This window comes from Ovis canadensis, chromosome 3 (genome assembly GCF_042477335.2).
Source record: "Ovis canadensis isolate MfBH-ARS-UI-01 breed Bighorn chromosome 3, ARS-UI_OviCan_v2, whole genome shotgun sequence".
Classification (NCBI taxonomy): domain Eukaryota; kingdom Metazoa; phylum Chordata; class Mammalia; order Artiodactyla; family Bovidae; genus Ovis; species Ovis canadensis.
The window spans coordinates 100,738,622-100,753,012 of NC_091247.1; the positions used below are offsets into that span (position 1 = coordinate 100,738,622).

Here is a 14,391-nt window from a genome sequence, read left to right on the forward strand (position 1 = left end):
CTTAATTCATTCTAACTTCCTTTCTCCCATCCAAGTGCTAACCAAACCTAACCCTGCCTGCCTTCTGAGATCAGACTAGATTGGGCGCCTTAAGGGTGGTATGACTGCAGACTCTTAACCTTCCTTTCTAACATAAGATCCTTATCTTTCTCTCTCATAAAACCAATGAAGTTAAACTTACATTTTAAGTATTCTGGGGAAGGGGCGTCCGTCATAAGCATATGGGAAGAGAGCATTTTATAGACTTCCGAGTGTTCTTGCTCTGGAAGGAAATTTAACAAATTCTGATCCATGACATCCGACTGGAAAAGAAAAGAACAAAGGTACACACTCCACGAAGATGGAAAACAAAAGCAAGAGCAGAAGCTGAACCTTCTTGACGACTCAGAACTGACTTCTGAAATGAGAAGCTCCAGATCTGATTCTCTGTGGAGACTCTGCGGTCATGAATTGTCATAGAGAAGGCTTTACTCACTCAAATGCAAACGCGCTATTGCCCACGGGCCCGAGAAAGAATTCAGACTTAGGCCAGACAAACATGAAGAGAAGCCTCGTGTGCGGAGACTCCCAGGTTCTAGCTGGGGCCATGTGGCTGCCGTGGAGCCCCAGCACGAGGCCAGCCACTCCTGTGAAGCACCTTGAGGAGCGCAGCGCTCCTCCTCTGACCTTCAGGCCAGCAAACAGCTGTCTCCTCAACGGCAGCTAATCTAAGGAATTGTACTTTTTCTTCTGGGGACCTGGGCACCCGTGGACACAAACCCAATAGAGCCTGGACCCAGTGCTGTCCACTAGAGTGGTCTGTGATGATGGAAGTGGTCTGTAACCTGCACTAGGGAAGCCACGAGCCACATGGCTTCTGAGCACTTGAAATGGGGCTAGTGTGACTGAAGACATATATATGTATATATATATATATTTTGTAGCCACCCCTTGGGAGCTTAGTTCCCCAATCAGGGGTTGAACTGGGGCTCTGGCAATGAAACTACTAAGTCCTAACTACTGGACCACCAGGGAACTCCCCCGAAGACAGAATTTTTAATTGTGTTTAATTATTCTAATTGAAATTTAAATAACCCCATGTGGTCAGAGCACACGGGGTGATTTTAAATTTATGGTGGCTAGTGGTAAAGAATCTGCCTGCCAATCAATACAGGGATTTAAGAGACCCAGGTTTGATCCCTGGGTTGGGAAAATCCCCTGGAGGAGGGCATGGCAACCCACTCCCGTATTCTTGCCTGGAGAATCTCATGGACAGAGAAGCCTGGCGGGCTACAGTCCATAGGGTCGCAGAGTTGGACATGACTGAGGTGGCTTAGCACAGCACAGTGTGTGGCCAGTACAGGTGGGAGACCACGGGGGAGAGAGAGGAGACAGGTGTGCCTCCATCCCTCCCTGAACTCATCCCCGCCTACAGCGTCAGGCATGGGCTATACACACTCTCACGTTTGTACAGGCAGGCAGCTCGCTCTCGGAGTCCTGGCTTAACCTTCCAGCTGCCTCCCAGGTGCGCGTGGGGACCCCGGGTCCACACACGTCCCCAGTGCCATATCCTCCCCCACGTGTTTCCTCTCCCCACGTGCAGTGGTGCTAGGCAGTCACCTGCCCACACCCGACACCCAGCTGGCATCTCTGACCTCTCCCTATCACCTTCACATCCAATGTCCAAACGCTGTGAGATTTTCCTCCCTCAAATTCTCTCAGATCCAAGAGACTGTCATACTGAGTGGAGTAAGACAGAGAAGGAGAAATATCCTATGACATCCCTTACAGGAGGAATCTTCAATGAAATGATACAGTGAAGTTACTTACAAAACAGAAAGAGACTCACAGATTGAGAGAATTAACTTGTGGTTGCCGGAAGGATGTGGGGAAGGGATGGTTAGGCAGTTTGGGAAGAACAGATACACACGGCTATATTTTAAACGGATAACCAGCAAGGGCCTACAGTGCAGTGCAGGGAACTCTGCTCAGTGTTGTGCGGCAGCCTGGATGGGAGGGGAGTTTGGGGGAGAATGGATGCATGTCTGTGTATGGCTGAGCCCCTTGGCTTTGCACCTGAAACTATCACAACATTGTTAATCGGCTATACTCCAATACAAAGTAAAAAGTTAATAAAGTTTCTATAAGATCCACTCCTTTCTTTCTCTATGGCCTCCACCCTCTTCCAGACCATCATCTCTGGCGAATGGTCAGACTGGTCTTCCCACATCAACTTCTGTCTTCTGCCCCATTTGTACTCTGCCAGCAGCTTTGTATCGGATCAAGTCACCATCTTGCTTAAATCCTTTCGTTGGCTTCTGACTGTCCAACTGCTCCTGGGACAAGCCCGAATACCTTGATTCACTCATAAGGCTCCGCTCAGCACACCCTCCGCCCCTAGACCTTCTCCAGCCCCGCAAACTGTCCTTTCTCCAGGCTGCCAGCTGCGCTCGTCCTCTGGGACTCCGCTCAACAGGCTGGAACATTCCGAACCCTCTCTTGGTGCTCATTAACTTCTGCGCATCCTTCGGGTCCAGGCTCTGAAGTCATCTCCGCTGAGAAAACGCCTGTGACAGCCCCGCACTCTCAACAGGACCCGCATCTCACCCTTGCCCCTCTGGCCACTGTATCCGTGTCATCTGTGCCCACCGGGGAAGGCTGCGTCTTTGTTGTTTTCAGTCGCTCAGTTGCATCCAGCTCTTTGCGACCCCACAGACTGCAGCACACCAGGCCTCCCTGTCCATCGCCAACTCCCAGAGCTTGCTCAAACTCATGTCCACTGGGTCAGTGACACCATCCAACCATCTCATCCTCTGCCTCCTCCTTCTCCTCCTGTCCTCAGCCTTTCTCAGCATCAGGGTCTTTTCCAATGAATTGGCTCTTCGCATCAGGTGGTATTGGAGCTTCAGCTTCAGCATCAGTCCTTCCAATGAATATTCAGGGTTGATTTCCTTTAGGATGGACTGATTGGATCTCCTTGCTGTCCAAGGGACTCTCAAGAGTCTTCTCCAGCACCACAGTTCAAAAACATCAATTCTTTGGTGTTCAGCGTTCTTTATAGTCCAACTCTCACATCTGTACATGACTACTGGAAAGACCATAGCTTTGACTATACCAACCTTTGTTGGCACACCTTTGACCAGGGGGTAAGGCCTAGGGGGCGGGGGGAGAGGCAGATGGGAGCCCCTGAGGTGGGATGTGAGCACAGCTCTGCCCTCCAAGCTGCAGTTTGCTCCACTGAAGAATGAGGAGGCTGTGAGGTGAGAGGAGCAGATTTGAGTCCATTGCTGGTACCAGAGCACATGGCAGGTGCCAGGCAGAATGGTGGCTTGTTAATCAAGCAGGACACAACCCTAAGTTTTCTCCTTCTTTCAAGAGATGACGTGGGTTCTCTGCCTGCCTCACCTGCACCCCTGACATTGGATGGTGCTTGGCCTTCAAGAAAAGCATGGTGATGAGCGGAAAGAACCATGTGGCTAGCACCGTGACAGAAATAAAAACAAGGTTCCTAGAGGATGCTGAGCACGGGGTGCAGAGTCCATAATGACGGGGTAGGGGATCTCCCAGGACAGTTTCCAGGGGGAGGGATCTTCGGGACAATATGGTGTCCACCAGGCTGTCTGGGTGCCCCAGGCAGGGGTCCAGGCCCAAATAGAAGTGGGGATGGGGGCCCTGATGGCCCAGCAAGGGAGAGGAGAGCAGGGAGAGGGAAGGGGAAGGGCAGTGGGGTCTGGCCTTAGCATCGCTGGGGGCGTCAGGGCTGAGCCTGTGTGCTAGGGCATCCACTGGGGGACATGGACAAAGGTGGGCAGGACTTTGCTTTTATTTCAGATCCTCTGGTGGCTGCAGGAGGGAGGGAGCACAGAAGCCAGGTGGTTGTAAGAGGTCCAGGGAAGGGGAGACTCGGAGGAAGGGGCCGAGTCCCAAGGGCTCAATTGACAACGTCATCGTCCACCCGCCCACCACCGACTCAGGATGCCGTGTTCTGGTCCTTTCTTCCAGCAGCACAGCAAAGTAGGCAAGTCCCTCCCCGCCTGCAGCCCGGGCTCCAGGGCTGGAGGACAGGCTTGGTAGCCACTGAGGGGTGGAAGGAGGGACTCCGAGGTCTCCCGGGCTCCCACATAGAGGCTCCTGGTTTCATCTCTGCAGCCACAGCACTCACTGTGCCATCATCTTCTCTGTCTGGCTTTCTCCAAGTCCCTTCTGATGTTCTTGATTCTATTTTAAGCCCATTCCCTTTAGTTTTTTGGAACATGACTCATGCTCACAGATGACAGTACTCTTTCTTCTTAAAGACATCCTGGATCCTTGAAAACAATGACTACGTCACTGCGCAGTCTTTCCTTGGAGGGCCGGTCAGAAGCCCACACCCCCGATGGTGGGATGGCAGGGTGCAAGGTAGGGGGTTGCCTGGCCTTGTGGTTCATATGGGGGATGACTGGCAGGTCAGAGGGCTGTGGGGGCACCTCAGGACACAGGTTGTGCACAGGACAAAGATGAATGCTGGAGGCAGGAGGGAGAAGTAAGCCGTGGCAGGAGGGGTCGTGAGGATGAAGAGTGGACACATGAGCAAAACTCAGAACACGCTCGGCACAGAGCGAGCTCTTTCTGGGTCTTTGCTGTTCTATTCCTATTATGCAATTTCTATGTGCTGGAAACCAACACAAACAATGATAATTTGAGAACTTAAACACTAGTGCTCACAGGAGAGTAAATTACCCCTGCAACTGTACTGTCCCTTGAATGCGTGGAGTGAGCTCTGTTTATTAAAACTGCCACAATTCCAGAGATGAGGGAGGGGAGGTGCCATCCCACAGCTGAATCACATGATCTGGAACACCATTTACATGTTACAGACGGAAGGTTCTTGATGCCAACTTGCTGCTATGCCCTTGGCTACCTTATCAACAACCTGCCCTTCAGGAACAGAAATGCAGACGTAGAGAATGGGCGTGTGGACACGGTGGGGGAAGGAAAGGGGACAGGCTGAGAGAGCAGCATTGACACATACATGCTACCACGCGGAAACCAGCCCTGAGCACGCACTGCAAGGGCTGACGCTGCAGCCCCAGTACTTTGACCGCCTGATGCAAAGAGCCAACTCATGGCAAAAGACCCTGATGCTGGGAAAGACTGAAGGCAGAGGAGAAGGGGACGACAGAGGACGAGGTGGTTGGGTGGCATCATTGACTCAACGGACATGAGTCTGAGCAAACTCTTGGGGGATTGTGAAGGACAGGGAAGCCTGGTGTGCTACAGTCCATGGGGTTGCAAAGAGCTGGACACAACCGAGTGATAAAGCACAAATGTGTAAAATAGATACCTAATGGGAAGCTGCTGTGTAGCACAGGAAGCGCAGCCTGGTGGCTCTTTGATGACCTAGAGGGGTGGGATGGGGGGTGGGGTGTGGGGAGGCTCAAGAGGGAGGGGATGTGTATATACGTATAGCTGATTCATTTCATCATACAGGAGAAACGATCGCAACACTGTAAAGCAAAGTATTGCTGTTGTTGTTTAGTTGTCAAGTCACGTCCAACTGTTTGCAACCCCGGGGACTGTAGCCAGCCAGGCCCCTCTGTCCACGGGATTCTCCAGGCAAGAATAATGGAGTAGGTTGCCATTTACTTCTCCAGGGGATCTTCCCCACCCAGGGATCAAACCCGCCTTTTTCCTGCATTAGCAGGTGGATTCTTTACCCCCAGGCCACCAGGGAAAGCCATTATACTCCAATTAAAATAAATTAAAAAACAAAACACAACAAGATAAGAATGGTGCCCTTTTCGGGGCTTCACTTTAAATGCCTGCCATGGATTCCCAACAGCACTTCTCCTACGTTGTCTCCTAGGCCCCGTGAGAGCCTGCGGAGGATGTGACAGACAGAAAGCATAGTCCTCTGTCTCTGAGCCGACAGCTGCACCAGCAAAGTTAAGTGAGCACAGAAGTGCACAGGCTGGCGATCTGGGCTGGAAACAGGCTGTGTGGACACCCCGCTCAGGATGTGCCCAAGGAGCCCCAGCGGTTCTGGCTGGAGGTCTGTGACAGCTGTGGTGAGAAGGAGGTTTTGGTGAAAAAGAAGCCTCATGTTGAGCAGAGGCAGGACTGGGCTCAGAAGGCAGCCAGGGGCTCGGTCTCCAGGAGGACCGTGGTGTGGGAGGCATGCGTGCTCAGTCGCTCATTGTGTCTGACTCTTTGTGACCCCACAGCCTGTAGCCTGCCAGGCTCCTTTGTCCGTGGGATTTCCCAGGCAAGAATACTGAAGTGGGTTGCCATTTCCTTCTCTACATGGGATGATGCGTGATCTTATTTGATTCAGTTTAGATTCAGAATCACCAAAGAATCGATGCTTTTGAACTGTGGTGTTGGAGAAGACTCTTAAGAGTCCCTTGGACTGCAAGGAGATCCAACCAGTCCATTTTAAAGGAGATCAGTCCTGAGTGTTCACTGGAAGGACTGATGCTGAAGCTGAAGCTCCAGTACTTTGGCCACCTCATGCAAAGGGCCGACTCACTGGAAAAGACCCTGATGCTGGGAAAGATTGAAGGCAGGAGAAGGGGACAGCAGAGGATGAGATGGTTGGATGGCATCACTGACTTAATGTAGCAGAGTTTGAGCAAACTTTGGGAGATGGTGATGGACAGGGAAGCCTGGTGTGCTGCAGTCCGTGGGGTCACAAAGAGTCGGACATGACAGAGCGACTGAACAAGATTCAGAATCCAACAGACGACGGCCAAACAGGACGACTCTCCGAAGACAGTACAGAAAACAGTTCCACCCAGGAGGAGTGAAGGATGAATTCAGGTATTAAAAGGACCAACTCTAAAGACACTCTCTCTTCTACAGTCTCCCCGAAGACTGTAAAGAGGGGGCAAGGCAAACCGCAAGCGAGAGCAGTTATCTGCAACGCACAGACCTGTGGTGTGCACCTGGGATGCAGGTTCAGAGCGACATGTGGCCTTGTCATCTAACTGCATTGAGAGGGCCTTGCCCGGACTCCTGAACCCCTCTCACCACCCCAACTGACAGATCCCGCTTGCCACCAATCAGGTCCCCTGAACTAAACAAACCTCCGTACTGGGGGCCCCCGGGCCAGTTACTGCTCATCCTGGAAGTGGGCTTCAGTGGCCTGCCAGTCAGTCACACCCTCTGCGGGACCTGAGGGGCACCTCACCCTCTTGTGACTACCAAACCACGCCTGCCCTGTTCCCCAGTGCAGCCCCAATGGGCACCTGCGCGACACGGAGCACACTCCTCCCCGGGACTGTGAGCACATGTGACTGATCCCTGTCAATCTCCCTTGTCCAGCGCTGGGTGCTGTGTCTGGCCATCACTGTCACCTGAGGGCAGGGTGACCAGGAGGCGATTATTAATAACACAGCACCCAACAGGACTAGCAAGCAGAACACGGAGAGAGTGCTTGCAAATTACTGCACGGAAGACCCAGATCATCCAGTAGGAAGAGCAAACACTTGAACGAGGTTGTCACAAGAAAGGAAAGTCGATGGCTGACAAAGTATGTGAAGACAGTCACACCAGCCACTGGGGGAAAAGCGAAATTTCAAGATTTCTTCACATGCTAGACCGACAAAAGCTGACAATCCTGTCAATATCAAGTTCCAGTGACAAGGAGCAGCAGGGATTCTCTAGCCCCGCTGATGGAGGGTGAATCGGTGCTGTCACCATGGAGACAACTAGGCGTCATCTAGTAATGGTGACTGGTCGCTACCCCACGACCCTGCGATCTTAAACACAGTCACCTCTCTGAGGGATGCTCACAAATGTCCGTTAGGAAACACAGACAGATGTCCACAGAAGCGCTCTCTGAGTTCCACGCTGTCCTGGGAGCAGGGACTGTAGCAGGTGTCTTCAGCAAGGACGGCAAACCAATGCTGGCCACTCTGGACAGTGTGAGATGGACAAACGCCACAGCAAAGCTGAGCGAGGGGAGAGGTCCCTGGAGAGCACTTTCCATGGCTCTGTCTCCACAGGGATAAACCAAAGGCCATACTCAGTTACAGCGGTTAATGATGAAGTAACAGAAAAGTCGGTAGAGCAGTCTTCCCTGGTCGTCTAGTATTAAGAGTTTGCCTGCCAGTGCGGGGGACGTGGGTTTGAGCCCTGATCTGGGAAGAACTCCCGTGCTGTGAAGGAACTAAGCCCATACGTGCTCTAGAGTCCGCATGGTGGAACTCCCAAGCCTGTGTACCTCTTGTCTGTGTTCCGCAACAAGAGAAGCCACGACAATGAGGAGCCACGCATCCCAGTAAAGACCCAGAATAAGTAGTTAAAAAGCGAGTTGGCAGAACTGCAGAGAGCAACAAGGACAGGACGATCTGGAAATGGCCATCTCTACGCGGTGGCTGTGTCGGGAAAGGAGCAGAGACGGACTTCTGTGGGCCTTGGGCGGTCTGTCTTGCCCCGGTGGCTGCTGCGTGTGTGCTGATGCTCGCCTTATCACTAGTTTAAAAGCAGAATGCATGTCTTGCACATGCTTCTGCATGCATGATAAAGACAGATCAAAACACACAGGAAAGTCAAACAAGTCTAATGCCGACCTGGACCCTTTTCACCTGGGATCAAGTCTGATGTGCAGCCACACCTCCTTGCTGGGTCCTCTTCTAGTCAGGGCATCCTCCCAGGTCCACCCTGACCTGCAGCCACCTAGACAAGGTGACTTGGACCAAGTGGACTCTCCTAGCAGGTAAGGGCAGGGGGTGGGGTGGGGAAGGAAGGCCAAGGGATGCTTCCTTGAAAGCACTGCATCTCCTGGTATCATGAGTCAGGTGCTCTGTCTTCCTTCTCTGTGACCTCTTCACCCTGCTGTGACCCCTGCCCCAGGAACTTGACCCCACAGTCCACTTTGACCTTGCACTTCTGGCCAGGGCTTTCACATATACAACCAGCATTATCGTTGTTGTTGTTCAGTCGCTCAGTCGTGTCCAACTCTTCGCGACCCCATGGACTGCAGGATGCCGGGTTTCCCTGTCCTTCACTATATCCCAGAGCTTGCTCAAACTCATGTCCATTGAGTCAGTGATGCCATCCAACCATCTCATCCTGTCATCCCTTTCTCCTCCTGCCTTCAATCTTTCCCAGCATCTGGGTCTTTTCCAATGAGACAGCTCTTTGCACCAGGTGGCCAAAGTACTGGAACTTCAGCTTTAGCATCAGTCCTTCCAATGAATAGTCAGGATTGGTTTTCTTTAGGATTGACTGGTTTCATATCCTTGCAGTCCAAGGGACTCTCAAGAGTCTTTTCCAACACCACAGTGGGACTTGCAAAATGGTCAAGCCTTTCTCTCATTCTCTCGCTGGAAAGTGTTCCAGTGTGCTGTTCCTCAAAGCAGATGTGACAGGCCATCAGGATGCTGCTTCACAGTGTGAAGCCAAATGCACGCCAACCTCCCAGTTATTTAAAAAGGGACAGAAGGTGGGTGAATTTTCTGGAGTTATGAGGGAAAACTTGAAGCCGCCATTCATGAATTAATCTAATCAAATCATATTTCCTGAAGACATGACTAGCCATTGACTGTTTAAAACTTGCAATTTTTTTTTACATAAAGGAAAGATCAAGTATGAAGATTATATACCTAACTGCCATCTGATAAGTGACAATAAAATATTAACTCTACCTGTTTAAAAAAGAAAATAATTCATAAAGATGACACTAAACTGCTCCATAATGTCAAATCAGAAGAATTCCCAATCAACTAAGTCCCCTCTGACACACATGGCAACTCAGTCATCAGATATTACCAAGGTCAGAAAGCAGAACAGTGCAAACCCCACCAAACGACTCTGGGCACAACCCCAGGCCACTCTGGAGGCGACGTGTCTTTACTTTCCATCAGTGCCTCTCACTGCTCAATCCTGTCCACTCAAGACAAAACCCAGCTCTCTCTGAAGAAGCACCTCATCTCCTCAGATCAGCCCAAAGAAACCATGCAGATTTCATCGGGTCTCATCACTCTTTCCCTGGTGGCTCAGACAGTAAAGAATCCACCTGCAATAAGGAAATGTGGGTTTGAGAAGATTTGGGGAAGGGAATTGCAGCCCACTCCAATATTCTCGCCTGGAGAATCCCACTGACAGAGAAACCTGGTGGGCTACAGTTCAAAGAGTTGCAAAGAATCAGACATGACTGAGCATGCATGCATGTACATGTGTGTGCACACACACACACATACACACACACATACACACACACACACACACACATCGCTACTCCAGCCTGGCCCCCAAACCAAGACGAAAATGCATTCCCGACTCCTGAGGGCTGAGTGAGAACCAGCTCCTTCCAAGGGCTCTCAGGGGAGACGACCCCCAGCCTCATTCGCCGTGGACATGGGCTGAACCACAATGTCAGACGGATTTGGAGTAATGCAAAGGCATCTGCCTTGTAAAGTGAAAAATGCTGGGCCACCACATGCAGTGATCTGCAAAGGAAAATCGTGGACAGTGGCTTTCGTCTCCACCCAGTGTCATCAGCAGAGTAGGGAGTGGCTTCTGAGTGAAAGTATGACCCAGGACCATGTGAGGTCCTGGCCGTAAGCAAAGCTGGGCTCAGCACCCAGGGGGGCGAGCTACCCACAGAGCAAGGCCATGGCGCTTCCAGGCAGGCACGGCTAAGGAGTGGCCCCCATGGTCCTCCAGTATCATCCCAGCCCATGATTTCCCATGACCAGGAACCCAGGGCAGGCTACTCCCCTCCCCATCAGTGCCCTAGCCGTACAACCGCCTGTGTGTGGGAACAGGGGGTGATGGGGGCTGAGCGGTTTGGTGGGGCTTGTTGGGAGGAGACAGGAGAGAGGATATTTTATCCCCGTTAGTCACAAAGGATGCTCCTGGTACAGCGTGCTTCCAGGCCAGACTCTGTGGGAATAAATGCTGGTGTGGCAGGAGGTGGAAGGCTGGCCAGACCCCTTCCCCCCAGGGGCCCTCCAGCAGTTGAGTGCTGCTCTGTGAGTCAGAGCATCCTGATGGGGGTACCAGAGAGCCAGAGAGGCTCAGAAGAGGAGGGGAGTATGAGGGAAGAAGGGAGGGAGAGGGGAGGGAGGGAAGGAGGGAGGGGGAGAGGAAGGAGGAAAGGGAGGCGCACCCACGGCACCGCCCCAATCCATGCCCCAAGGAGCTCCGTGGACTGCAGAGCTCGCCCTTCTGCCCAGATCCTCCTTGCCCCCAAGGTCCTCCTGGTCCAGCACCTGCCCCACCCCCACGGTCATCCCTGTCACTGGATCCTCGCTACCAGCAAGTGTCACACCTCCTGCAGCCCAGTCACATCTCCAGGGACCCCCAAACCCCGTCTCGCCTCCAGCCATCTGGCGCACACGCCTGCACCTGCTCCCAGGGGACCCTGTCTTCCTCTGCAGGTGTCCGTCAGCCTCCAGAGAGGCTCTGAGCTCTGACAGCTGTGTCGTGGGTGCGTGGCTTCCAGGCGGTTTCCGGGACAGTGGAGGGTGGGGACGCACCCTGGCCCCTGTTTCAGGTCTTATGCATTCCAGGATGACACAGTCCTACCCCTGCCCTTTGTCTGGAAGCGCCTGGGGCTAGGCCTGGCCTGGTCAGGACTCCTCGACCCTCCTCACACGCAGACCCTGCAGACCTGAAGCACCTCAACTCTGAGACCCGAATGGGAAAGAGGATCATACATACTGGCAAAGGCCGTCTGGGCAGAAACTCACCGGTAAGTGCCCGAGGAGAGGTGTGATGCTGTCAGAAACATAGAGGATGCTGCCATCCGTCGTCACGGCGATGATGAAGCCATCCAAGGCCTGCGAAAAACGCAATAGGTGAAGGCTCTTCCGTCATGCTTTTATGCAGGAGGGGATCACTGGAACCAAGGACCCTGGGTTACAACAATGACTTCGTTTCATAATTCTTTGAATATTTCCACGACTAACCTCACAGCACTTTTTTTTTTTTTGGTCTTGTATACAAGTTGGTTTCTTACATAGAACTTGTCTAACCTAGGCGAAATGGTTGCAAAGCATGAAAGGGCTTAGTGGAAAACGGGACCTACAGTATCATGAAATAAATTCAGTGGTGGAAATTACCTGAGTACATTTACTGATAAGTGTGCATTTGGGCTGAATCAGAAATATCACACTTGCCATTAAAAGGTGTCAGTGAAGAGTTCATGATCCCTGTTCTCCATCCCCAACACCACTTTGAGTTCAGTGGAAAACATTTACTAAAAGATACAGGAGCTCATGGGCTTCTCCCAAGGTGGGGCAGTGGCAAAGAATCTGCCTGCCATCTCAGGAGACACAAGAGACATGGGTTCGATCCTTGGATCGGAAAGATCCCCTAGAGAAGAGAATGGCAATCCGCTCCAGTATTCTTGCTTGGTGAATTTCATGGACAGAGGAGCCAAGCGGGTCACAGCCCATGGAGTTGAAAAACAATCAGAATGACTGAGCAACTCACACACACACACACACACACACACACACACACACACACACACACACACACAGAGGAGCTCACAGAGGCATTAAAAACAGAAAGTGTGCCTGCTGGTCCATTGCCATAGAAAGACTTTCTGAAGGAACCCTTTATAAAGAACATTCACATTAATCCACCGAAGTGAAAAGGAAGGGCTGATGGGGAAAGGCTGGGTTACTCGACTAGGTCCATGAGAACAGTCATCCCTCAGCGTCCATGGGGGACTGGTCCCAGGGCCCTCGCAGACACCAAGTCCCACAGAGGCTCAAGTCCCCCAGAGTCGCCCCCGTATCCACGGGCCCTGCATTCTGGGATTCAGCCACCCGTAGGTGTAAAACCCACAGACATGGAAGGCCAACTGTATTTCAGCGTGCCTGGAAAATTCATTTGTTTAGAAGTTTTGACTGAGTGCCTGCCGTGGGTTAGGTGCACTGCCCTTGGAGCCCATGAGAGAACAGACAGGCCCTCCGCGTTTTCTCACAGAGCCACCAGCTGTTTGGTTTTCGGGTTCCTAATCAGGTGCTCACAATGCTTTCACACGTCACACAGAAAGGTGATTTCTAAAATTCAGACTCTGTCCAGCAAAGAATGGGGTCATCCGGGCAACTCACCATACTGGCCTGCCACGGAAAGGGAAGAGATGAAAAACAAAAGCTTTCTCCCCCAAAACAAATATCCGAGGACAGAAGACGCTCATGCAGGTAGGTGGTCGCTGCAAACCATCATTGCTGCCTCGCTGACTGTACTGTTGAAATAGCATCAAGCACAAATGTGTGGATTCTTCTACTTTGGGGGAAAAAAATTCCAAAAGTGAAGTATGTGTTTAGAAAGTTCTGGAAACATTTTGTATACCTTCAGCTCCATCTTCCCAGGGTATTACTGATCTTCTGTGCAACCAAGAGGGCATGGATTCTTTCAGGGTAGGAAGGTACAGCTAAGTGCCTGGCAGCAGGAACCAGAAGTAGTCCAGAAGTGTACAGAGAAGGGTCCCACCATCAGCACATACCACATGGGAGAGAGTTCTTTTCACTGGGAAAATGACTACTAAGGTCACTGACTGTTTAACACTTAGGTTCTGCAGGGTTGGGAAGAATCCCTTGGAGGAGGAAATGGCAACCCTCTCCAGTATTCTTTCCTGGAGAATACCATGGACAGAGGAGCCCGGTGGCCTATAGTCCATAGGGTTGCACAGAGTCAAACACGACTGAAATGACTTAGCACACAGCACACTCTGCAGGATTTGAGACTGAAATATCTATTAAAGCACGTTTTTTAAGTGGACCCCATTCTCTTTGATTATATCTGTGGTTTTCAACTGGGGGCAACTCTGCCCCACTGGGGACATCTGGCAATGTCTAGAGACCTTTCCGGCTGTCCCTTCTGGGGTGGGCACTGTAGGCCTCTAGTGGGTAGAGGCCAAGGATGCTTTGAAATATCCCATCTACAATACACAGCATGTCCCTACCACAAGGATTGATCAGGTCCAAAACGCTAATTGTGCTGAGATGGAGAAATCTGCAGCCAGATTTACCAGTCATGGTGAACACCAAAGTACATCCTGCCTTTGTGCTCCATCGCTCAGTTGTGTCTGCCTCTTTTGCGACCCTATTGACTGTAGCCTGCCAGGCTCCTCTGTCCATGGGATTCTCCAGGCAAGAACACTGAAGTGGGTTGCCATGCCCTCCTCCAGAGGATCTTCTGACTCAGAATCAAAGTTGCATCACCTGCGACTCCAGCATCAGCAGGAGGATTATTTACCTGCTGAGCCACCAGGGAAGCTGCAATATTCTGGTGACCTTTATTTCTTTTCCATTTAAGTATTTTTCCTAAATTAAGAGAAATCATATTAGTAGCGCTCCTGGAGGTGAATTTTTCTAAGAGGTGGAGGCATTGTGGATGACGTCAGCGGGACCGTTTTGGAAACAGCAGATTGAAACACTGGGAAAAGCAGGAGCAGTCTAAATTCTCTCC

The 14,391-nt window shown here is 51.6% G+C and overlaps 1 protein-coding gene across 4 annotated transcripts in view; it reads right to left on the reverse strand.

Moving 5' to 3' along the window:
• Positions 1-14,391, reverse strand: part of NPAS2 (neuronal PAS domain protein 2) — a 202,083-nt gene that overhangs the window by 62,622 nt on the left and 125,070 nt on the right. For all 4 annotated transcript variants that reach the window (XM_069583822.1, XM_069583823.1, XM_069583821.1 and 1 more), the window contains 2 exons: positions 11,658-11,747; positions 182-302 (listed from right to left, as the gene is read on the reverse strand). In XM_069583822.1, the coding sequence (XP_069439923.1) occupies positions 182-302; positions 11,658-11,747 (211 nt within the window). The remainder of the gene's footprint in view (positions 1-181; positions 303-11,657; positions 11,748-14,391) is intronic.